Source organism: Trachurus japonicus, chromosome 15 (genome assembly GCF_045865225.1).
Source record: "Trachurus japonicus isolate A0001 chromosome 15, Traja_1.0".
Lineage (NCBI taxonomy): Eukaryota > Metazoa > Chordata > Actinopteri > Carangiformes > Carangidae > Trachurus > Trachurus japonicus.
Window position 1 is genome coordinate 22,470,754 of NC_140921.1, and position 25,915 is coordinate 22,496,668.

At 39.9% G+C, this 25,915-nt stretch overlaps 1 protein-coding gene across 2 annotated transcripts in view; it reads left to right on the forward strand.

Annotated features, from left to right (window-relative positions):
• dntt (deoxynucleotidyltransferase, terminal) overlaps nt 1-25,915 on the forward strand; it is a 99,580-nt gene that overhangs the window by 50,650 nt on the left and 23,015 nt on the right. The window contains exons 9-10 of one of the 2 annotated variants that reach the window (XM_085800545.1): nt 2,577-2,825; nt 3,283-3,363. In XM_085800545.1, the coding sequence (XP_085656671.1) occupies nt 2,577-2,825; nt 3,283-3,363 (330 nt within the window). Of the gene's footprint in view, nt 1-2,576; nt 2,826-3,279; nt 3,364-25,915 lie in introns of both variants that reach the window. The other variant, XM_085800544.1, reaches the window with a different exon arrangement.

A 25,915-nucleotide genomic window follows, 5' to 3' on the forward strand; every position in this document is an offset into this window, starting at 1 on the left:
CCATGTTAAGCTATTGGGATAACGTATGGCCTACTACAGAATTTAGAACAAAGGTAGATTCTAACATCAGCATGCTAACATGCTGATATGCTGATGTAATGGTGTATTTTTTTTTTTTTTTACCATTTCCACCATGTATTGTCTTATACAGTACAAGAAGTAATGATCGAAACAGCTATAATCAATTTATCTTGAGTAGCATCTATCTCTCAAAACCACAAATTTGAATTTTGTGTTGGCATGGTGTGATAAAAATGTTGATGTTCGTCAAGAACTTCATTGTGCCTTAACCGTGAATACATGTACAAAACCTCATGGCAAAGCAGAAATATTTCGGTCAAAGTATTATATAGTTCACACAGACAGATAACCTCTTAGAGCCAGACTGTGAGGATGCTTGAGAGTCATGCATTCACATGACAAAAAAGGCCCCTGAGTCATACCATCCACTTGTCCACCAGACATTTTTCTCCTCGAAATTCACTTCATTCCACCACTCACTGTTTTAAGTTCACAAATATTCAACCTCATTTAAAGAAACATAACCTTGACTCAACCATTTTCAATAGCTCCAGGCCTGTATCTAAGCTGCCTTTTATCGCTACCATCAAGAAGCGTCTGAATTTAAAGAAGGCCACAGTGCTCATGGAAAGCAATAACATTTTGTAAAAATTGCAGGCAGGCTCCTGGCAGCAGCACCACAGCACTGAAACTGTGTGTTGGGATTTTGAATGATCTTATAATGAATCAATAAACAGCGCTAGACGTGTGATAGGGCTGTTGTGGTTAAAGTACAGCATTCAGCTCCAGGTGATCCACTAGTTTTTGTTATATTTCAAATTAAGGGCTATTTAGTATATGGCTGTACATGAATTGCTGTACCTAAAGGCGTGACTGTAGGTCAGCAGTAATCTCTACCAGAAGGACAAGCATTACTGTACTGACAGCATATGCATACGGCGCATGAACAGGCCCTTATTGCATGAAGGGAGGTTTCCACTTTTTTTTCATTATAAAGCAGACTAGGTTCTATAGGTTCTATAGTTATAGCTGTGAAAGTTTTAGTCCACAGACAAGTGCACACAGCATACAATTTATCCAGAAACTGGGTCTTCAAAGCAGCTGTCAGGACTTCTGTAACTTTGTGATGTCACAAAATATTCATCAAGCAACCTGGACCAGGATTTGATTTCTTTGACTGTTTACCTGAAATATGCTGTATTTTTATTTAGTTACTCAAAAACAGATTGAGTTTTTTGACAGGTCGGTGAACCATATGATTGTTACTGGAGCTGGAGAAGATGTACAACTATACAGAGATGGTTTTTGGTTTTTCATGTTTGTTCTTATGGATCAACACGACCTCACATTAAACACTGGAAAGGTGTTTGTTTCATTTTCGGACAGCTGTGTGGGACTGAATGTGACCAGACTTCAGCTAATCTGTGACTAAAGAGAAAGTGTTTTGTTTGCCTGGAAAAAGGCAAATCTGTTGGTGCTTTAACAAATTACATCAAGTCACCTAGTTATTTTTTCGTTCACTATAATTGTGCTTTTTGATCCAAGTGTAAACCTTCCAGTAATTGAGTTTTTTGATTTCAAATTAAAAACTAAATTGTTCCTGCCACTCAGTGATGAACACCATCATGCACGCCATTATATCCTCCTCTTGTCTAAATTACTGTGATGCCGACAAAACATAACTTGGGCCTGATGAAAATCCTCACTGCTTTCGACCACATGGCTGAGGTACGGCATCAGTACCTACTTTTCTAATTGATGAAAGACTGTTGATCAGTTTAAATTCTGATCAACACTTCAAATTTCACTTGCAACTTGCTCTGATCTCAGACTGGGCTTTTTTTGGCTGCTCTGACGTCTGGGATGAAGATAACTGGGTTTTTGAGTTGTTGTCCTCCTTAAAGTCTTACTCCAGGACATGTGGGGCTTTTCATAATTTTAGTTGTATCACTTTGAGTTTGATTTTTTATCTTCATTATCTACGTTTTCCAAACATTATTTTATTTTTGGAGAATGTCTCATGGGCAATATACTGTATATATATATATACTAGAATCAAGCGTTCTATATATATATTTTTTTAATTTATTTATTTAAGGAGGACAATGCACATTAATGAACATAATAAAATGTAAAGGTGCCAGTGTTAGCCAACGGCTAGTTTCCAACTGTAGTCCTCCTGGCAAGGTGTTAAAAGCCATTAAAATGAACACAAAGGACATAACAACATAATTCATAAAACAGGAAAAAACACATACAACAAACACAACAGAAACAGAAAGACAATTAACATGACACTATTATAAAACAAAAACAGAAACAAGAAGTGTAGTGCAATTTAATAGATTTAGGTGAGATGGACTATTTATGATGGATAAAATGGATGAAGATGCAACAATGCAAGACCAAAACAGGGTTTCTTAATGGAGTTGTGCTAGGATGGGTTGAGAACACAACGAAACCAAATATAGTACAGTGTAATAAAGTGCTACATATATATGCTGTAAAAAACCCACACAATTAATAAAAAAGTTTTATTTCTGTCTCTTTACCAGGGTCTTTTGCTCTACTGTGACTACCAGGCCGCCACCTTTGATATGTCCAAGCTTCCCAGCCACAGATTTGAGGCCATGGATCACTTTGCGAAGTGTTTCCTGATCCTGCGGCTGGTGGGAAGCAAAGTGGAGGGAGGTCTTAACAGTGCCAAGGAAGACAGCAGGGGCTGGAGGGCGGTGCGCGTGGACTTGGTGTCACCACCTATGGATCGTTACGCCTATGCCCTTCTGGGCTGGACCGGCTCCAGGGTATGACGGATTACAGAGTTTAAATGAAATGAGTGAGGTTGCTGCAGGTGGAATTTATGAGCAGAAAAAAATGTACAAGATATGTGTGCTTACTGTGATTAATAATTTATTGTGTGTCAACATCATTTAATGAAAGACTTTCTATGAAAGACTTTATTTTTCCAAAGGGAGCTTCAATTTGCACTCTGTTTCTAAAGAGACATAAATATCTTTATGCATCTGAACCACCGTGAAAGATATTGAAAATATACAAAGTCATGCAGGTGAACTGTATACCATTATAAAAATACCATATCTGTAATGTCTGATATCCAAAAAGCCTCTTGCTAATGGCATACGTAGCTAAGAGTCCTCCAGGAAGACAAAAGGCATTCACTATTTCCTTTCAATGCCATAGAAACAGACAAATGAAACAGGTATTTGATTTCAGACTATTGATCTTCTTCTCCCACAGCAGTTTGAGAGAGACCTGAGGAGGTTTGCTCGATTAGAGCGGCGGATGCTTCTGGACAACCACGCCCTGTACGACAAAACCAAGGTACTCTGTGCTTTAGGAGATACACAACAAGTAGAGCTGATTTCTTTTAGTTTACTAAGAACATGCCAAAAAATCTGCAAATGTTTTACTGTATGTATGATATCTATGACGGTGGTGTGGGTTGAACATGACACAATATTGCATGTCATTTAAAATACCTACCTTGAATCTTAGACGTAACTATTGTAATACAATGAAGTATCCGATTCCTACAACATTGTTTGGCCGAATCCACTTCTGAACTCGCTGCCCATCCACATGTCAAAAAACCTAAAACAAAACAGAACAATAAGCAGAATTTACACTTTTATTTAAGCAGAAAATGTGTTCAGAGTTGTTTGTTTAAAACATATTTACAAAACTGAAAGTTATTACAGCCACCAGTGCCAGCAGAAGAGATTATGGCGAAAATGCCAAATACCAAATTTATTCAAAAGGAATGAGAAGGGCAAAGATTTATTTGCTGAGGTACTGAACATTATATTTTTCTTTCCTTTATTACAGTACACACAAACACTCTGCTCAGGTCATTTGTAGTATTAGGCTGGATGTCTAGGGGCTTTGTACTGTATCTAAAGTTTGTTTGCTCTGGTTTGATTCAGTTGTGAATTTGTCGCATTTTCTGCTTGGTTTGGTTTTGCTTTCACTCAGAGAAAAAATCCAAGTGAATCTAAAAACATCATTATAGACAGGGGTGCACATAAGTAACTCACTGAAATAGTTATGTGCACCCCTGATTATAGACCAGGCCAGACTGTCTGGCTGGAGGCAGGAAGGTAAACACTGGAAAAAAGATTGGGGGAACTTTTAAGGTCAAACTTGTGAGTTTTCCTGTCAGCAGGTCAGATCAGGGCACAAAGTATGAGGGAATCAGGAGGCGGTTGTCTCCCTTTGACAAGACATGAGCTCCCTCCATAAGAAGTGAGCTGAGGACCATGGCAGTTGTTGTCCCATGATTGATTTACCTATATTTGTCACTAGTTGCCTGTTATTCTGAATTATTACAGGGCTCTATTGGATGCTGCTCTCTGATTGGTCCATCGCTGTGTTCTACAGCTCTCCTCTCGTCTCGGTGGCACCGCGACTCCGCGACACAAACAAACCCTGCACCCCCCGTAACCCGTAATCTCTTGTTTATGACAGATACGACTACACAAAATACACACATTGTAACATGTGTATGGTAATCCATCGATCCACTGATTGATTATCAAAGGCTTCAAATGCATGACGGGAGACTCAGCAAAACAGCGGACGTGACCGCACATGCAGATTCGCTAAATGATGCAATTAAATAGTCGTATTTTGATCAACATTATGCTTTGAAATTAATAATTTTACTCGTAAACCGTGTAATAAGCGGGATAATGTATAGTTGGTCGGTTGTTATGGAGAAATAAACCCCGACAGGAAGTATGCAACTCCGATGCAAAGAAAAAACCGCAAGAGGGTGCGTTCAGGTGGTTTCAGTTGGTTTGACAAATCGTGTAGTCTGTGATCCCTCATCTGGCGCAGTCATTAAGTGTGTGATCCCCAGTCGTCATAACAATCTGCTGAAGCCAGTCGGTTAGTGTGTACTCTTTTTAAGTCTTTTCTAAATTGGCAACGACTGTGAAAATGGCATAGTGTGCCCCCAGCTTAAGTGTTCTTGAAATGCCCTGATGCAGAAATGGCTCTGCTGTAAATGTGTGTTTGTCTGCCCATTGGAAGGCAGGCACTGTCATTAAATTGGCCAATTACATGCAAAAGAAAACGCCATCTAAATCTTTGTCAAAGCTTACTGTTGCACCGTGTTGGTAGCTAACTCAAATGTTGTCGTTTCCAAAGGAAAGAAAAAGCAGAGAGGAGAAAGCTGTATGAGAAACACAGCCTGTAACAGGATTATACCTGCAGCCTACATCCAGTTCGCCAGACTAAAGGTGAACCACAGTATCAGTTCTGAGAGAGATGAAGTTATATGACTTCCAGCTTGACAACCTTTTCAAAAACATGAACTTCAGGCCTTGCGGAAATAGGAGACAAACAGCAACACTTCTGATCCTGAATGTCTCTATGATTCACATGGTAGGAGATCAAAATCTAAGCCCAGAGATTTGAGTTAAATGCGTGTTTTATCATTAGCAGGGACACAGTAGAAAGCTGTATATCTACAAATAAGATCCGTAGATATACGATCTGTAAATAAGATCCAGCTGACAGGAACTACTTCTCTTTCTGCCTGTTTTAGTCATACAGTATACAGTACAACCTATACAGCTCTATAAAAGCATAACCCGCTGAACGCCGTTGACACTGATGATAACTGACCGTAAATGTCGGGTGTGGAACTTTTTCCGTTCAGGGAGCTGCAGCGCTGCCATGTGTGTGTGGGAGGACCGTGAGGTACTGTGGCAACACCACAAACCTTGTTAAGCATCTGACATTTAATCACAATGCAGAATATGATGAAGGTTATGCAGCAGCGGTCTGAAGAAGAAGAGAGGTGCTGCTAGGGTGAGACACATTTCATTCACAGTGGCAGCTTTATCTAGACACAGAGAGAGTGGACCTGTTGATAACATACCACTGTCACTGACTGTGGGCTTCACTTTATGTTCCAACATATGGAGATTCTTTTTATTCAGATAAATTAATAAATATTCATACTAATTAAATAAATATGGTAATGGAATGAGAAATTAAATATATAAATTAATGCTACAAAAAAAGAAAAAAAATATGTGTGTGTGTGTGTGTGTGTATATATTAAGATTAGCGCCTTGCATCACACAACTGTCACATCAACCCAATAAAATATTTATCAGTTTTTATTTTCAAAGCCCAGGATGCTGCAAAAGCTGTTTTAATGCCAGTGCTCTGTATGTTTTAATGACACTCACATATTCATTTTAAATGACCTGCTGCTGAGGCAACAAACCTCATTTTACTCTCTAGGCATATGAGCAGCCAATATGTTAACTGACCCACTCTCATTTGTTTTGACTGATGGTTGACAGATTTTTCAAAATATGAATTTCTGTAATGCAGTATTCAATGTAACACAGAAAGCAAATGTGACCAGTTCATTCAAGTATTGATTTCATATTGGCATCAACAATATAATCCTAGGCTTTACTCAGAAAAAGAAAATCAGCGATATCACTAGTGATCTGAGACATTTGGACATAAAAATATGGAGAAACAAAAAAATATGGAGGCCAGGCAGATTAAACATACCTGCCAGGTTGATGTTTCCTCCTCCTGCCATGGCGGATAGACCAAGTGCTGGCAGCCAAGCTTCAACTGCCTGCTAATATTTTTGTGATTCAGCCACTTTGTTGTTTAGTTTGTTGGAACTGATGATTAATGTTTGTGCGGACGTGCGTGCAGGAAAAAAAGATTGTACAGTGTATCAATGTTCAGCTTTAGGGGTGCTCATTAACAATATTTACGCTGACTCGTTAACTGACCTTAGACCACAGAGAATCACAGCTTCTCTCTGCCAACGTGCAGGGAAAAGTTTTTTGTCATCACCCAATGACTTTGGGTGTTTGTTTCACATGGTTTTACATTGTACTACAGTTCTATTTCAACACTTCACTGCATAATCTACGAATATTCTCACCATCCTTTTGACTGAAACAGTTCCACACAGCTTTTTTTTTGCTCGCTTCATTTCCATTTTCCTTGTGCGATTGGTTGCAGACGTTCCCTTGTGTTGATCGATATGTGGTTTATAAAGAGTTAGTTTTTTCCGCCATGCAACAGACTCTTTGAAATTATTTAAAATCTGTAAACATAACAGATTACTGTATCTATCCTCCCTGTCATTGTGTAGCTGTAGCTTTAAGTTTCCTGCCTATACCAACCTCACAAAATACATCCAGTTTGAATCACAGAACAAACTGGTGTCAAATTGTGGAAAATGTACCATAAAATATACAACCATCTATAAATACAAAGAGATGAACATATAGAACTAGGCTGTAAATCAAAATCCACCAGCAGTGAAGGGCCATAGGTCAGTGCTTTCTACACAGTTCCTACGATCTGCTGAGACTTTCCACATCTCCTCTGGGTACGTGTTTATGAATCTGCAGAGTGAGTTACTGCCAAAGCATCAGCCCTCAAAGGTTATCGCAGGGATAAGGATCTGAATGAAAGGCATCAGCCTGAGAAAACTTGGACAAATCATCTATTCTGCACAATACAGTATATATATATATATGTGTGTGTCAGCTCTAAGTGAGCAGAAAGTTGATATTGGCATGAGAACGTTTTAATTAGAGCACTGTGCTTAGTGGGAGGTGGACAGGGTGTAGCGGACCAGATGCAGTGCAATGCTCCATCTAACACTCACATTCACACACACAGGCAATGCTGAGTGTATATGACCACATCAGAGCATGTTAAGTGAACAAAGTGCATCTTAACGTTTCTGTACAGTATGTCAAAACACAAGCTTGTTAATGTAAAACTAATTGGATCGGGGAGTTAATTTACACATTTCAAAATTAAATAAACCACATCTCACCTGCACACGGTGAAGGAAACTAGATGTATTTACATTACAGTGGCAATTTACTGCAATTTAAGTATTTAACTGTTTGCTAGCCTACAACGCTGGAGCTAATTAGATTTGCTTTAAAAAAAACTCCCTCTCTGTTGGAATCAGCTTCAGGGGTGATAAAACAGGGCGTAGCTTTGTTTTCCTCCAGAACTTAAAAGTCTGATGCAGACGTGATAATAGGTGTCACAGGCTGTTAACCTATGAGTCAGGCCTCCGGTCGTGGCACATGAGATATATTTATCAGTGTAACTAAGTTATTTTCCACATGTGAAAATCGACACAGATGGCAGTTCACAGTTTTCACAGAGAGAGCAGAAAGTAAGAACATTTAAATAGTATGTGAAGTAAATGGGCTCTACTGTATACAGGCGTTGCACTTGGTATACAGCCAAAGTTAGCATGAACAGCTGTTTACTCACCAGTCATGCCAAGAACCTTGGTCATCCTTGTGTTTGCAAAATAAGAGGCTATACTTAAGCAGAGGGAAGAACTGACACAACTTGTTATCGGAAACTGATGAGATGAGTGACTGGTTAGCATGATAAACAGGAAATGGAAGGAAGGAAAAGTAACAAAACAAAAGGGAATGGAAGTTTAAGTTTAAAACTGAGTTAGCAATGTTTTTTTTTTCTAGACTTGTTACTGGACAGTTTAACTTTGGCTATGATTCAACAGCTAAATTTATGAATAGCTCCTTTAAAATCTTGCCAACTGAAGATGTTTTTTTTTTATCAGTGAGGCCATGAGAAGTCTTTGTATATAAAGTCACTTTATCAGCTGGAGTGACACACTCTCCACTGTCTTTTATTCCCACAACAGAAATACACGCTTTTAGACCAAATAAACCATAAACTCAGAAACTAAATCAAGACTTTTTTTTTTTTTTTTTGCTGTTTGTGTTTGCTCCACATCAGAAGAACTGAGAAAATGAGGCAAATTAGATCGATAAAACATTAAAAAGTAGCGGCTTTGTTTGAGAGGCAATATTTACACAGTCACTTTGTTGTTTATTTGTCTTTCAGTGATGTTCAGTTTTGGTTTAGAGATGTTCTGTTGGTTTTGGTTATTTTCTTTTCACTATGGTTTGAGCTTATTTTTCTATTAGTCTGTTGACAGAACATTAGGAGCTGAAATCATTTTCAATTAATCAATCATTTATTCAACAAAGATCCACTTTCATACTGTACTTGTGACGCTTTGTTTCATATCTTTTGTAAACCTTTTGTGATTTTTTTTCTGCCGTTGTATAGACATAATGATTAATATGTATTTTTAGTCATGCAGTGAAGTAATTTTCTTATCATCAGTTGTGACACCAGGTGTGATTAGCTCAGAGAAAAGTTGACAGCTGGCAGGGATTTTAACGGTTTCCATGGTGAGAGGAACAAGTCAGAAGGCTGACGAATAAGGAAAATAATTAAGATATAACTAAATACAGACCTAACAAACTCAAGTTTGTTTGACATGTTTTGATCACTTGAGCCGTGTGCAGCTATTGTGTTAAATCTGCACATGAGTCATTTGTATGTTGTACATCAGTCGGAATCAGCTTTCTTTTATCCTCACGGCTCTGACAGCGAGGAGTGAGATACAGCCCTGAAAGTGCCTGAGTGTAAACTTAAAAAAGATTGACACGACTCCTCAGCTGAAGAACTCATTAATTCAGCAGGGAAAAGTTTATAGCACTGGCAAGACGACAACGGAAATTCCAGGGAACCATCAATCTTTGTGACAGGCATCTCCAAAGATTGTGTTTATCCCATCCTTGTGACTATTCATTGCATCCTGTAAGGCGGCCCCGTCTAATTTCCAATGCATAGGGGCAGAGCAGCAAGCCGTTTGAGTTGCGAGCGGAGCGGTACAAGGGTGTAAGGCATATCATTGCATGGATCGACAGGGGAGACACCCTGTCACGCTGATGTCCCGTCAGTGGCTCCCAGGGGACAGAGGTCAGAGTCCCCGGGATCACTGGGTGGCAGCATCCTGACAGATATTATACACAAGCAGCCAACTCAGATGGTGTTTATTCAAATGCAAGGACAGAGCCAGGCTTGCTGACAGAGCAGCCATCCGTGCACTGGAGTGGGCAGGAGGATATCACACACACACACACGCACACACACAATGCAGTCTTTTTTTTTTTTTTTTAGAACTTTTTATTTAAACATTTTAAACATTTTACAAAACATTTCCTGACATATGACTTTGAAAATGTGCGATAGACTGTACAGTAGAATGAGTTACTATGAGAATAAGTAAATAAATAATAAAATGAACAGATAAATTAAAAGGGGAGAGAAGGAGGAGGGAATTAAAATAAGAATTAAATAATAAGAGTAGAAATGGATAAAATAAATAAATAAATAAAATGATTAAAGCAGAAGTAAGTGGTCCGGTCGTTTTGGCTAATGCTGCGTTCCAGGCAGGCTTTTGAAACCGTAAATTACAGCTTCAAGTCACAACTTACGACTTTGTAGCGTTCCAGGCAACCCACTAGTGTTTTTCCGACCTGTTTTACCGGTGAAAGTCACTATAACGGCCACTCGTATCTTCCGACCCGTGAAGTCGTACCAGATCGAACTGGTACGACTTCACAGGTCGGAGAAATACGAGTTACGGGCTGCCCTGAACGCACCATAACAGTCCTCGTCCCTACGTCACCACATTCACACGCATGCCTTGGCTGCACACACAGCCCTGCATGCCTCTCTCCTCATTGGATAAAAACTGTAGGATACGATAAATGTTTTCTCTTCGGCTCAGAGCAGAGCAGAGGGACTGACAGACCCGTGTTTCGGTCCAAACACTCTATGTAAGTGATTGCTGTCGGAAGATATAACTATTTAAGACTTATATTAACACAAAAATATCGCTTACTTCTGCTTTAACTAGATAAAAAAAAAAAAAAGACACACATACATCTATACATCATCCTACACATTCATGTATACACATACCTACCCATGTATAATTAGATTAAGGTAAAGAAGTATATTAAAAATAATATATTAAAACAGGATAAGGGGCGTCGCGTGGCGTAGTGGTTAGAGCGGGCGCCCCATGTATAGAGGCACAGTCCTCGCTGCGGTCGGCCCCGGTTCGAGTCCCCCGTCGGGCGCCATTTGCTGCGTGTCATCCCCCCTCTCTCTGCCTCCCCATTTCCTGTCTGTCTCAACTGTACTATCTATAAAGGCATAAAAGCCCAAAAAATATACTTTAAAAAAAAAACAAAAAAAAAACAGGATAAGTAAATATAACGCAGACTAGCAGACACAAATTTACATAATTTTGATATTAACACACAATGCAACGTTGCATGTGCTTTTAGGAGTTTGATGAAGTAAGGAAGTATATTCAGCTGTGGATTCTATTGAGAGTAGAGGAATTAGGAGGAAATGTGAGAACAACAAGAGATTACAGCAGATAACTATACTGTAAGCTTGTAAGAAGTGAAGATTTTAAAAGTGCAGTAAAAAAAAAAAAGCCCAAAGTATTTATGCACACACACACACTTGCTCACTTAAGCTGTGCCATCAATTCCCGGGCTAGTTTCAAGGTCAGCAGACAGCTTAACGTGGTACATTCAGAGAGAGCGGCTCTACAGTGTGACCCGTTCTTCATTCCTCGCTCCACATCACAGCCGTAATTAACGTAATGAAGATCAATTAACTGTCCTGGTGTGTGTGTGTCCTGTCGCCGCCTTCACACAAAGCTGAGCGTTCGCCTCGGACAGGAGAGGAGGGGTGTCTCCTCCTTTTTGTCCGCTCTCATCGACCGTTAATGGGTTGGATTCGTGGGACGAGGATGAAGGCGAGGCGACGGTGCTTTCATCTTTTCCCGTGTTCCCCTCTAATTGGCCGGCGGTTTTGGAGAGAGGCTGGTGTGACTGGTGTCAGAGAAGCAGGGCAGCGATGAGGACTGATGTCTGCTTTAAGTGGAGACATCTCAGCTAAGGACTAAAGGCGGTCATTTAGAGGACTTTAATCTTGTGTGCTTCAGACAGGCTCTCAATGGAAACAAGCTGGTCTCTGTCTTATTATAAAATGCTTAAAAAAAGATTAGAAGTCCGTATCCAAACTAATGATCTCCTCCCAATTAAGAACAGGCTCAGGAGGAATCCTCACATCGCCGTGGGAGTGTGATTGACAACTGCCACACGGAGAAACAATGACCGAAAGTCTGAATTCACTGTGTTGAAAGATTCAGTTTGCTCACGCGAGTTAAAAAATGATGTCACTCGGACACAGGTGCCACCAAGAGGAGCAGTGAAATGGCTGGAGGTGCAGGTTGTGGTCCGAAGCAGTAACAAATAATACAAACCAATTACAGGGAATGACCCCACAACACAAGGCTTTATGGGTATCAGGAGATGGGGTGGTATCAGTGGACTGCCTTGTGTATACGTTCAGCCTTGTACAACAGAATGAACAAACTTTGACCGGTGCACAGACTGCAGGCTGAGGAGCCGCGTTCCCAGCTCTCTGACAGTAAACACACTCACATATTGTGTGTTGTAAGTTTATTCTGCTTTTCCTCCTGCTGCCAAACCCTGGCAACTTAGACACGGCAAGTTAGATGTTAGATGTTTGCAGACCAACACTGAGCACCACAAAGGAACCAAATCAGTGACTTCAAGTCCATTTTGTGTTTAAGCTTCATCCGTCAGAAAAACAGTTTCACACACAAAACACTGACAACCAAGTTTGCTATGATTTTATGGCTTGTGGTTATTTATATCTGCTTTGGAATACTTCCACCCAGTGATGGAACATTTTAATCTATTGGGTGGATTGGCAAATATGACAAATTATATGCTGTATCTTTGCCATACTTATCTGGTTTTACATTGTAGCTCAGACAGTACACAATTTAAAGTACTTGTGTTCTTTTTGTAATTATGTTGGAAAGCTTTTTTTTTTTTTAATTTTCATGTATTTTATAATCTCAAATCATCTAAAACTGGAAAGGTAATTGTGAAATGAGCAGATAATTTAATTCTCCAATAACAGGTGTCACATTAAGCTGTGGGAACATGACAGTTAACACAGCAAACCTTTTGCCAACAGTTGCTTAATTTTATGGAACCACATTGGTATTTATTTATTTATTGTCACAAATAATGAATCATTTATTCTATTCAATCTATTATTTCATCATTCTGTGACATCTATTTGCGTGTTCTCGGCAGCTAAAAATGTAATCTTTCCTCTTCCTCTCTATTCTCTTTCAGCAGTTTTTTGTTTGTGAGAAAAACATGAACTATGTTGAACAGCGAGTTGACTGTGTGAGTGGATTTTTAGAGTTTGTTAATAAGTAGAGGGGAGCTGCAGATTCAGGTGATAATTATGTAATGTCAGTGTGATTGCTTTTTTTCACATTGACATTTGTTTGATTGTAGATGCCTGAATTATAATCTTCCATTTCATAATGAAAATAGCTAATAGTTGCAGCCAGATTTCCATCCCATCATGCTGGCAGCTTGCCCACGGTTTTAATGAATGCATTATGCAAGTCAACAAATAGAAATGTTTTACCATGGACATTTTAAGACATTTAAAGACCTTTGAGGAGAAAGTACTAATGGCATTAATGATGTGTTGTTTTCAAGATTCCCAGTAAGTCCTGACAGTGAGTTACATAAACAACATCAGGATCCTGAAACCACAGAAGATAAATGGAATTCAGCCATCTTTAATGCCATCACACACTTTACTTTTTCTTCTGTGTCAAAATGTCCTCTTTTCTCCACCCTCATATTTCCTCTATAATGAAAAATTTCATGGCCAAGAAACCACATTAAATGTCCTTGTCCCTCTGGCTCGGTTTTCTAATAGAGACGCTTCATCTGGTTTTCTTCTAACTGTAAAACAGAAACACAAAAATACAACTCTGGCAGATCCACAGTCAGATTTGGGTTGGGACACCCTGCCAGCTGAAAGTGACCTCTGGGTGTCCTCTGAAAACACTTGGCTGACCAGCATCAGTATCTGACCACCACCGCTGAGCTGTAACTGAAGTGTAGGTGTGAGGGAGTGGCGTCGGCCGGGGGGGAGCTGGCCATGGGACAGAGGGAGGTGGGAGGGTCTGCGTGTGTCTGTGTGTCCTCTGCTGTAAGTCTGAAGGTTTGTGATAATTAATATGTGTAGTGGACTTGATGAATGAGGACAGGTGGAGGATTTCATCATGCCTAGACAGACTGACTCCCTCCCCGGGCAGGAGGGATCCATGACCTGCCCAACACCTCGAAAAAAAACACACCCCACTATGTGTGGCAGGATCTACCCTTGAAACCTACTGTATACCGGTGTGTGTGTGTGGGGGTGAATACTCAGTGGTGCGGCTCAGGAGTCCCCAAACTGCAAACCAAAGTACACCTGTTAAGAATACGCTTCATTGTCGTTTTTTTTTTTTTTTGTCTGCCTATTTATGCAAACTTCTACGTGGCATGTGCATAAAGTGAGTTATATACTGCATGTGTGTGCGTGAGTATCAGCATGTGTCTTTTTCCGAGGGTAATTATTCTATGTCATGTGTAGGAGTGTGATTAATGAGGTTCTGGTCAAAAGGCTGTGAGCATAGATGTCCTGGCTTTAGTCCTGAGGCACAGTTACTGATATGAGCAGACCTTTCATACTCTCCTTCCACCTGACTAATCTCCACACCAGACTTCAGCAACCCAGTGTTAACCAAAATATACAGTAGCACTGCCTGTAAATCCAGTTGTGAACAATAGGAAGAGGAATAGAGGATTATGACATTTTACAGTTATTAAATCCATTTATGACTTTTATAGAATAAAAATGTATAAGCATGTTCAATTTGCTATCCATTGCACTTAAAGCTACTGTATGTAGATTTTTGGGATTACAGATATACAATATTTTGATGAGTTGTGTTCCTCTTCTCCAGAAATTTTGTTTTTTTTGTGTGTTCTCAAATTTGTCCTTATAAATCCCCAAAAACTTTTAGTGAAGTGCTGTTCTGCAAAAAGCACACTAGACGGTTTTCTAAACAGTTAATTAAAATCCTTAATACCTCCAGTGGCAATAATAATGAAAATTAATAATAATCTCATATGTTTATTAAATATAAATATGGATGAAATGATAGGGAATTAGCTGAAATGAAATGAGAACAGTAGCAGGGAAATTATTCTGCATTGAGTAGATAATCCACATTAGAATAAACATATTATATATGTATATATCACATCTGTTGTAATGCATCAGAGCTGTTGATTAATAGATTTTATTCTTACAGCTGTGTCAGTGTAAAATTGAAGGATTTTTATTCACCACTCAGCCAGATATCACTGTGTAGTTTTGACCAAATGAATGCAATATTTATTAGAATTGTAGATATTTTAATCAATATTGTTGTCATCTAACCTCAGAATGTTATTTATTACAAATACTTAATTGTAAAACTGCAATGATTTTCTCATCATAAGTAGATGTCTGCATGTATTAAGGAATTTAATTACATTTGAAGCAGTCAAAGCCCCAGGCTCTTAGCAGACTATTTGGGCTGAAAGCAGCACATGAACTATGTTGTTTATTTATTTTTTTACAGAAAAGAAGGAAAAAAACTCCCACTGTGCAGCGATGTAGATGCAAATGAACTATCTGTGACCTCTAGGAAGGCCTTCGCTTTAAAAAGAGACCTCATGGAAACATTTGGAATTCAAATATAGACCTGGGCAGTACGGCTATTAATATGTTAAAAAAGAGTTTGGTCTGTCAGAGCTTTTTTTTTTTACACAAGTTTACACAAGCACAAACAATAAAACAAAGGTCCAAAATAAATTCCCTTTAAATTTTGAAGAGAACTAAACGAACATCATTTTGTGGATTGCTCCACTCATTCTCCCTGGAGAGCAGAAAATGTTTCATTTAAAAGTGCTTACAAAGTAAAGACAGTTCTGTTCCACTACCTCGTCTCTCCATCTGGCCACCGGGGTAACACCACGCTCTCTGTCAAATTACAACATCTTGGATGTAGAGTGCTCACAGCTCTTTCGACCCCCCACCCCCGCACCCCCCCACACACACCCTCCTTCAGCCTCTGAGCAGTGGATGAGTGGACAATAACAGGGCAATTGCACTGGGCTTTGGGGAGCGGCGGTTTCCGTATAGCGGCCTTGGACGGCGTGCACACAGGCAGTGTTTGCGCTGGAGATGGGAGCCACCTGGAAGGAGGAGGCCCCTCTCAGCCAGCACAGGAAAAGGGGAGGAGAAGTTTAATTTAGCGGATGGTGGCACACGGACCCTCAGGGTGTCACACGCTGTAACGCACACACTCGCACACACCTGAGCAGACGCTGTGATAGACAAGCGAGCCGAGGAAGGCGCGGTCTCTGTCCTCGAAACATCCTGGTGGCGGGCTGGGAGAGCTGGGAAACTCAGCTTTTATAAGTAGAGTGATGTGTGGTGGAGTAAAAGTGGAGAGTGTGTGTGTGTGTGTGTGTGTGTGTGGGGGGGGTATTGTTCACAAAACATTCACATATGCAAAGGTTTCATCTCGACCTTGGTGGCACGTCTGTTCTCGTGGATTTTTAATTAACAGACGTGGCTAAATAGCCCTGGCGTAGCCGTGGCAGCACTGAGACACTGGGATGTTTCTCTTTTTCAAGGTCAGAAGTGGATCCCGTTCATTCAGAGCTCAGTGCACAGCTATTAACCTTTAACCCAGGTTTATCGAATTGTATTTGATGCATATGTTTTCACAGGAGACGATACAATGACTGGTACACATATAGAAAAAGAGGAAAAAAGAAAAGGAATGCAGCTACTGAGCCACACACAGACTAAATTAGCCTGTAGAAGGACATACGGCAGAGGCATTATTCTCCATGATAGATGAGAATTATAAATTCAGACTAAAGGTGGCATCACAACAACCAGCCTCTCTCTGTGATTATCAAAGAACAAATATGATCCCATAGCAATTAAGAGCATGGGGCCATTTCATGCTACTTTATCATCATTTCTGTTTCCTTTATAGACCTTTAGTTGACGGTTTTAATCCAATGCTGCTTATTATAAGCAATAAAAAAAGCCTTCAATTTTTCCCGTTCATTGCCCACAGTCTAAGCAACCAATAGGAGAGAGAGCAAGAACCACATTGCTAAAATAAGACATCTACCCAAAGCTGCTCTGTGTCCTCGTGATATTAATGTGAAATATAAGAGAGGAGGGCTGAGTGCGGTTAAGGAGGTGGAAGCTCGAGGGAATTTCATTTTTTCCCCCCTTTGTCCTACACAGATACACACAATATGTGGAATTTCATTAAACACACTAAGTGGATTACAAGTTGTACCATTGTCACTATTTATTATTGAGAAAGTAGAGTATTCCAGGAACATTACATTGGTAATTGTTACACTGGGTATTCTATTTTCAGGAGCAGAAATTGATTTAAAGTTTTTCTTGTTTTGTTTTTTCTCTCTTTCCTTCCTCGAGGCTTCGTGCTTGTTTGTGGATGGTCGGTTTTATTATAGACGCGGTGTGGTTTGTTAGTGGTTGATTTTGCAGTCAATATTGGATTTTCTCCATCTTTGTTTTTAACCCTTTTTCAGCCTCATAAATTGGGCCAAAAAAACATATGGGCATGGTGGAGAATAGCAAAGCATGAATCTGTCTGTTTCACCCGATGGATTTTTGTTGTTTAGGACTTTGATTGCAGGATTGCATTGCACTGTATTGCAATCACCAGTCTCTACAGCAGTTATGTGTTTGGCAGCAGTGTCCTGAAATTGTGTGGCTATTCAAACAGGGTTTAATTTCTTTTGCATCCAGTTCATACAGTTGTCTAAATTAATGTTATATCCCATCATGTCCACTACGGAGAGACTATAGCAAAGGCACAGTGCTAGCACTAGCTAAAACATGTACTTGCATCTATCTTGCAGGGATGAGGAGCAGGTTATAGGGGTATGGAAAGTTTTGCTACGGCCCCTACGTGTTTATTTTTCATATTTAGATTTAAAGTCTTGAGCTCCACCTGATGCTGACTGAAGAAGGACGTTCATTAGATTTAAACCAGCTCCCTCTGGAGCTACGATGGGGCTTACACATCTTTGTCACATGCAGTAGACCTGACACCTGTAAACTTTGATGTGTAAAATAATTGAGAGAGGTCCTTGTTTGAGATTTTCTTTTATTTTCAATTTTAGGTAGTTGAAACAACCACAGTGCTAAAGTTTTATTATTATTTTACTTCTCATACATCAAAGTTTGACCATTTTTAAGACCATTTATTAAAAGTTGTATGCAGACCAACCCTGTTCTTGGCCAGAAACAAGTAAGCATTTCATATATACTAAGTCACAATCCATCACTTTAAAGTTACACAGTGGTAATAGAAATATAATCATGATGCTTCATTGTCACAGGAGCTTAATGTAGGTATGTTGTCATTGTTACTGGAAACATCCTCACCGTGGGCAGAGTAGTTATCACTGTGGGCACAAATATCATCACTGCAGATAGAAATGTCATCACCGTGGGTATCAATGTCATCACTGCAGGTAGAAACGTCATCGCGTCATCTCAGGTAATAACATACTCACTTTGCCCCCTACCTCTGGTCACAGATGGGCGATTATCGTCCCTGGAGCCAACAACAAACTCACAAAAAAACATCACCATGTGATGTGACAGCACTGTCCAAGAAAAACTGGGCAGTTATAAAAATAAACCAATATAGTGCATGAAGACATCTTGGAGCTGAGGAGAGCTGGATGAGGAGTAGCTGCTTAAGATGGGATAAGACGGCAGGATTTAAAGAATCTCAACATATCTCACATTTACAGACTGTGCGCTCTAGGTTCCTCTCATAAAACCTTGTCTTATGTTCCAAGAGAAGCTCCCACCTAGCTGTGAGATAAGGACAGGAAAATTATAGGTTACAAGATTCATTTGGATTTGTAAATAGGATTTGTAAAATTGGCCCATCTCGAATGTTGCAAACATGTGCATTCTTGGAACGCACAGTGACAAACCCAAAACAAGCATGGAGCTACGCCAGCAGTAAAATCCTGCAGCCGTCATAATTCGAAAGGGAAGGAAAGGGAAGTGAGGAACATGTGGATGACAGAAGGAGGTGCAGCGGTGGAAACCAGGAGCTTTGGTTTTGCGGCAGGAGCTGGAGGCAGTCTCAGTGTTTGCTGATGAAACAGTCAGCTTTTCCTCTAAAGCTGCTGCTCACTCCTGCTGCTGCTGCTGGTGTGACATTTTGATTCAGATTTGTTATTGTTTTGTAAGATTGTGATGCTTTTACTTTTGTTGAAGCCAGTGTCTGTTGGAAGTGAAGAGTAGGTCAACCATGTGCTGTATAAGGGCAGGAGTGTTCATATCCGTTCCAAATGGCCTCACTTCACAGTGGGGTCAAATCTGCCATCACAGGGGTAAGATGCTATGAAATGTGAGAGTTTACACAGTGTTGTATCCTTACAGGTATTAAAGGTGTTAAACTCAGCTTTACAGAAAAGTAGTGACTGTCTTACTTAACTTAGGGTGTGCAAGCTGTGATTTTTAAGAAGATCATTTCTTCTTCTGTTCATCTGGGTGAAAAATCTAATCTTCTCTGAGCCTTATCTCTCTCAGTCAAATCTTATCTCACAAATGAATGAAACCGACGTTGATAGAATTAAGCCGGACCATAGACTGTAAGCTATATTAAGATGGACAGAAAGATAATGCAAATATGGGAGTTGCCATCTTGCTTTTGTTATACGATTTGCAACCATCGTGAGACTGTGAGTGTGGTGGCTGAGGATGTGTTATCACAGGCTGCATCTCTGCTGCATTGCTGCATTTTCTAATTCTACCTCTCTACTGTATATAGAGATAGCTATCTTCTGTAAAAGACAGTCAGGAGTAACAACAACAAGTAGGAGACACCCTTTTTTTGAGCATCTGCTCTGTTTGGTGAGTGGTGGAGAGGCGGAGCACTGCCCTGCAACCTGCTGGCAGTCGTAGCCTAAATGATGTCACTATTATCTCACCGGCTTTTAAATCAAATTAAGATAAAATTTTGAATTATTTTTTTAAATATGCATTCACTTTTTTTATGTGTGTCATACTCAGGTTCAGAAAGGATAGACAACTACAGGTCTTCTCGCTGTCTATATTTGCTGGGAGATGTGTCATCCATAAATATTTGGCAAGAGGCTGATTTTCTAGATCACGATCATGTATACCAAGAGTTTGGCAACCATGACGCACACGCTACATGCAGTGTGTTCTTGGCCTCAGACTTAACATTTGCTAACACCTGTTTCTCAATTGAGCAAGATTTCCTGTTTCTTTGTCTTTCATAATGAGGGACTGTTTGTTGTTTAAAATCAACACAACACATGATGCATGATGGATTACAGTTCCTAATCCTGGTAAAAATCATGGAAAAAAATAAACAAATTATTTCATGTTGAATATCGTTTGTGGTACTGTCTGGCCAAATAAAATCCCATAACATGTGCTAAAACAACTAGCACTAACAAGCTATGCCGCTAATGCTAATGTTGTGGGTTTTACACCAGGCTAAAGTTAGCTTTCTAGCAAATGAGTTAGCAGGCAAAATGACTCACTGCTTTCAGAGAGGAAGGTACAGCATCATCATGTCAGAGATACACTTTAAAGTACACATAGGTAGCAGTTGTATAGAATTTTGGCTATAGCCTAATCATTACGGGCTTACAGTAAGAGGGATAGCTCCCCATGTGATCTGGACAGGATTAAAATTACTGATACTGTTAAAATCATCCCACATCTCCTAGAGAAATAAATACAGTCTGAATGGATCTGAAGTTTTTGATGCATGCTAGTAACCAGAAAAATAAAGTCTATTCAGTCTGTTCAGAAATGTGATCCCACCTTCACCTTTTGTAGCCTAAATGTGATGCAACACTGACAGATTCATGTGACAAATGTGTGCGATTTCCACGCACGACTGAAGAGAGGACTACTGTGACTAGCTTTAAAGCCTGATCTGTCAGATAGTGTGTCAGAGGGGTGAGTCTGAGTATCACAACACTGTAGAGCTGCTTGGCTTTTGGAGAGTGGCAATCTCAAAATGTTGGTTATAAGAGTGGCTGCCACTGGGAGATGAACATGATAGGTGTTGGTGGTTCAGGTCATCAGAAGTGAGATAAGATCACAATACAGTTGTGGGATAGAACAACCACTTTGCCCTGGCCACCGCAATCTCCTGATGTCAGTACCTTAAGACAGCACACCCAGGGATGAACTTGAATGAAGCTGTGGAGGAAGTAGCAAGGATTGCCACCCTCTATTTAAGAAGACATTTAGAGATTTAGCTATTCAGTACAAAAATAGAGCTCAATGCCTCCTAAGTCTGAAAAAAACACTTATGGTTATGAATTACACATTGTTCATTCTCGTTATTCATATTTTTTTTTTTACATTGTGCATTGCCATCATACTATATACGTATATATTTTTTAGTCTATCAGTCCGATTCATGAATTATAAAATAAATACCTGTGCCTCAGTTCCAAATCTTTATGAATATTTGCTATACTAGTGTAGTGTTTTGCATGTAGGCCTATGCCACAGCCAGCGAGAAGATATGTTTTATATTTAAAAGAAAGAAAAAAAAGGTACACGCCGGTCTCCTATACTGGCCAGGTCTAGGGTCAGGTTTGAGCAAATAAAAGCTGGTCTCAATTAGAAGTCCTGTCTATTTCTATTTTTTGTAAGTTCTTGTGAATGTACAAAACCTCTCAAAGCCCACAATCGCCCGTTTCAGTGGTTTCTAAGCTGTTTAATTCATGCTGGAGTTCTCACCTGGACCTGATGTGGCCAGTCTCAGAAGCATTCTTGGCCCAAACGCAGCCCAAAATAAAAAGCAAGTCCATAGCCCGACCCGAGTCAGTTATTTGTAGGCCTAAATGTTTTCAACCCGAACCCAGCATGTCTGGTCATGTTTTTCGCCCCGGCCCGAGCAGTTGAGGAACTCCAACTGACCCAACCTCAGGAGCTGAAATTTTTGGCCAGGAAAAAACTCAATGGTCCTATACTCATTTTTCAAGTGGTAAAGGGGACTGGTTAAGGTCAAATCTTCTACAGTAAATATAACTCTGTGAGTGACATTTTGAGGCAGAAAACCCCTTTCACTGCAACACCAGGAACTGGAATCAATATTTGGCAAGTGTAAGACTGCAATATATGCGTTGCAGTGGCCCTTTACTCACTTTTCAGGTGGTAAAACGTACTGGTTAAGGTCAAATCTTCTAAATAAAACTCTGCTGAGTGACATAAAGACATTTTGAGGCAGAAAACCCCTTTCTGTGCCAAATGTCTTTATTACACACGCAAATAACAGTCTATCTGACAACGATATTGGACACACCAAACACAGAGACATAAAAAATAACATTGTTGACAATGATTGTACTAATATAATGCTTGATTACATCATAAACAGCCAATGCGTATGTGGTTGCATAATGAAAGCAGCTGTATAGTGCCATGTACTACGCTGTTCAGCTTTAACACGACACTGAACCTGGTGGTGTATAATCCAGTTTAATGATTCTTTTCTTTCCTAGTTACTGTGTAAAACCTACAGTTGTATACAATGTCAAGGTTCTAAGACAATGACTGATTCCAGTTTGTGTAGTCTGCTCTCTACCTGCTCAGACGCAGGCAGCACCTGCAGCGCATTGTTTCACATCACACATTCCTCCATGGGTGACTGACACAGCAGTACGTGTCGTAAGGTGCTGTGCGTCTCATTCAGCCCTTTTTCTCCACAGCCTTGTAAATTTCACTTGCAGAGGCAGTAACGGTAAAGGTTGTCAGTCTACTGCTCACTATTGAATTTTCCCAATAAACTCTTGTAGACTATAATTGCTTTGATTTTACATTACATTTGGCACCATTCACAGCACTTTGAGGACATTATAATAAAAATAGTTTATACATGAAAAGACATGCAGAAATATTTTTGGGTAAATTAGATTTTTAATATGGCGCCGCGTGATCACATATTATACAAGCAACCAGTGTTAACTGGTCTGCATGATGCATTAAAGAAATAGAACCCCCTCTTTCTGAGTCACAGCCATGATGTGCAGCCATGTACTGTATGTCTGGAACGATGGTGGTCATACAGTAGGTGGAATTAAACAAGGCTTTCCTTTTTTCTAGCCACATTTTCAGCTGACGTTCCACACGTGTCAAAGACTAGATTTCCTATCTGTTCACTACATTCACAGTGATACAGCAAAAATCACAGAAGACCTTGTAAGTAAAGTTTTTTTTTTTGTTTGTTAAAAGTCTTTTTACATGCTTTACAGACAATATAAAGTACATAACTGAAGAGAACACAGATAACAGCAAATACCATCAGCTTGTTTATTGTCTAGAGACTGTGGGTCCATATTATGTTTTCAGGGGTGTATAGGTAATTTTATGTTCTCCAAGAAAAAAGTTCCTTTAGAGCATTGTGCTGTAAGTGCTTTGATTCAAGGCACAGTAGTTGTAAAAGAGGTGAGATAACTCTTTTACTTCTGCTTTCACACATGCCCAAGCAATCCTTAAACAGATTGGAAGACTCAATTATCACAACACTTTCTGCTGCATATCATCTGAGATTTGCTTTCAGTCTGTAGTCTGTACAGGTGTTATTATCACGATCTCCTCTCCTCAGTTCTCTGTTGTGGGCACACAACCGGTCTAAGTGTCCTTTTGCATTTATTCTGATTAAAAACCATGTTCACCTCTGAGGGACCTGCCACTCCACATGACAAAGTGAAGAGTTTGCTGGTTCACCATAAAAAAAATTGATAAGAAAAACGGCACATATTTCCTGTTTTTCTTTTCTGCCACTCAAAAGAAGGGTTCAAGGAATTTTCAATTTCAGGAATTGGCTTTGATCATGGCAGTTTGGATGTCTTCTGTGTCCCTGAGTTGGTCTTGAAAGGCTCTGACTGTAAAATGGAAGCCAAATGGAATGATTGCAGAAAGATAAATTGTCGGGGATGCATGATGTACTATAGCGACAGCATTCAGTGAGTGAACTGTGAAGGTGACATCCCAAACAACCTCTGAGGTTTTGAGAAAACAACACATTAAAATTATTACTACAGTAGATGTGGACAGCTGGCTTTATTTTATTAGAAATAAGTATAACATAATTGTAACATTTCCTGAATTACTTTTTTTTTTATCTTAAAGGAACTTGAGGCAGGATTTGTGAAGAAATACATGCGTTTTAAGTTTTCTTAATGGATGATGAAGCGTTCAAAACCAAAAAGAATGAGCCTACTCGCATATCTCTCCGTTGCCTTGAACAGGCTGTGTGCTGTATAATGCGCTGCAACTCTGGGTCCAAATTTCCCTGCGCTGTCCTCCGGATGTGACGTCAAATGACGCTACAAGCGTGTCCTCGACGGCTTTGGCTTGTGACCGCTTGCGACCAGCATAGGCGGCCTTACCTATGTTTCAACCGTTTCAATTGAAACGGGCCCCAGCCACCAGGGGGGCCCCCAGCTGCCAGCCACCAAGTAAAAGACAGAACAATAATTCATAGGTTTCATCTTATCATACACACACACACAGGCCTACATCCACCACACACACAAACAGCTCTGTCCACCGTGCGGTCACACACTCGACCCATGCGCATATCATGCCACACCGCGACGGTAGCCTACTAATCGCTCCTAATTAATAATACGGCAGGAAATATCAATAACAACGTAGGCTTACCTTTGAAAACGCCCGCAAACTATCAATAGACCCTCGTTTTCCTTCTCCCAGTATTTTCTAATGTCCTTTTGTTTTTCCTGCTTTCCTCCTGCCGTGCGCCCAGTTGCGTAACCTGATGATTGACATCTGTCAATCACTTTCCTCCTCTTTTCTTTTTTTCCTCGGGTTAAAATGCCTCCAAACAGGCGATCTATGAGTACGTCCTAACTTAACAGAGAAATAAAACACAGCGAGAGCACAACTAAAATGTGATATTATTGGCAGCTTATTTACAGATTTTAATAATGGAGGAGACAGCTGTCTCTCTGCTGCTCCAGCACCGCAGCACCGACAGGATCAGCGCCTGTAGACGGCTGTCTGTCCGCATGTCTCGTCCTTTCCTTGTCCGTGGTCGTGGTGCTGAAATTACGCGGAGCACTTTGCTCTCATTACTTTTGTTGCCAATTTAAATTTAGAATATTGTTAAAGCCTACAGTTTTTGATTGTGTTAAGATTCCTGTTCATGTCTGAAAATGTACATAATGATTTTGCTTTTTGATGAAAACCAACTTCAGTCCTCGTTTTTTCTGCTAAGTCCTGGTTTCTTGCCCTGATAGTGATTTTAACACTTAATGTGTTGTGCGTAGCTGGGATGCATGGATAGTGCGTTTACTGCGTCCTTTCAGGTTTTAAAGCATCAGCAACACATGGGCACATAGCTGGCAAATAATTTTATGTTTAGGGTAGGGCCTCATATGAAATATTGAAACGGGCCCCCAGATGTCTAAGGCCGCCACTGGTCAGTGGATGTCTTGTCCTGTCTTGCAGCCTAAACAGTTTTTTTTTCATTTTACACTCTCAAAGATTTATTGTATAAGGGTCAAATCAGTTACCAATGCATCATTAAGCCTGAGACCACTTGCTTGAAAACCACTACTCTAAAGTAATACGAATGGTTAATTTGTTAATAAACGCCTAACAATCCATACCATGCACTCTAAAACCATAAAATATTTATAATTATTTTCTTTTGAAGGCACTCCTTTGAGAATTGCCAGGTGTATGTTCATGTGTGAAAGAATGTATTCTCAGACTAATAGGTCTGTCCACACTGTGTAGAAGTGTAACATACGGATACCGAGAATGGCCACGTCCATAATATTTTTTTTTTATTACCGTTTTCTCGTGATAACGACCTATTATTTTGTTATCTCGAGATAACAAAGTCCGTTTTCTCGTGATAACGAATTAATTTATTTCGTTATCTCGCTATAACAAAGATTGTTTT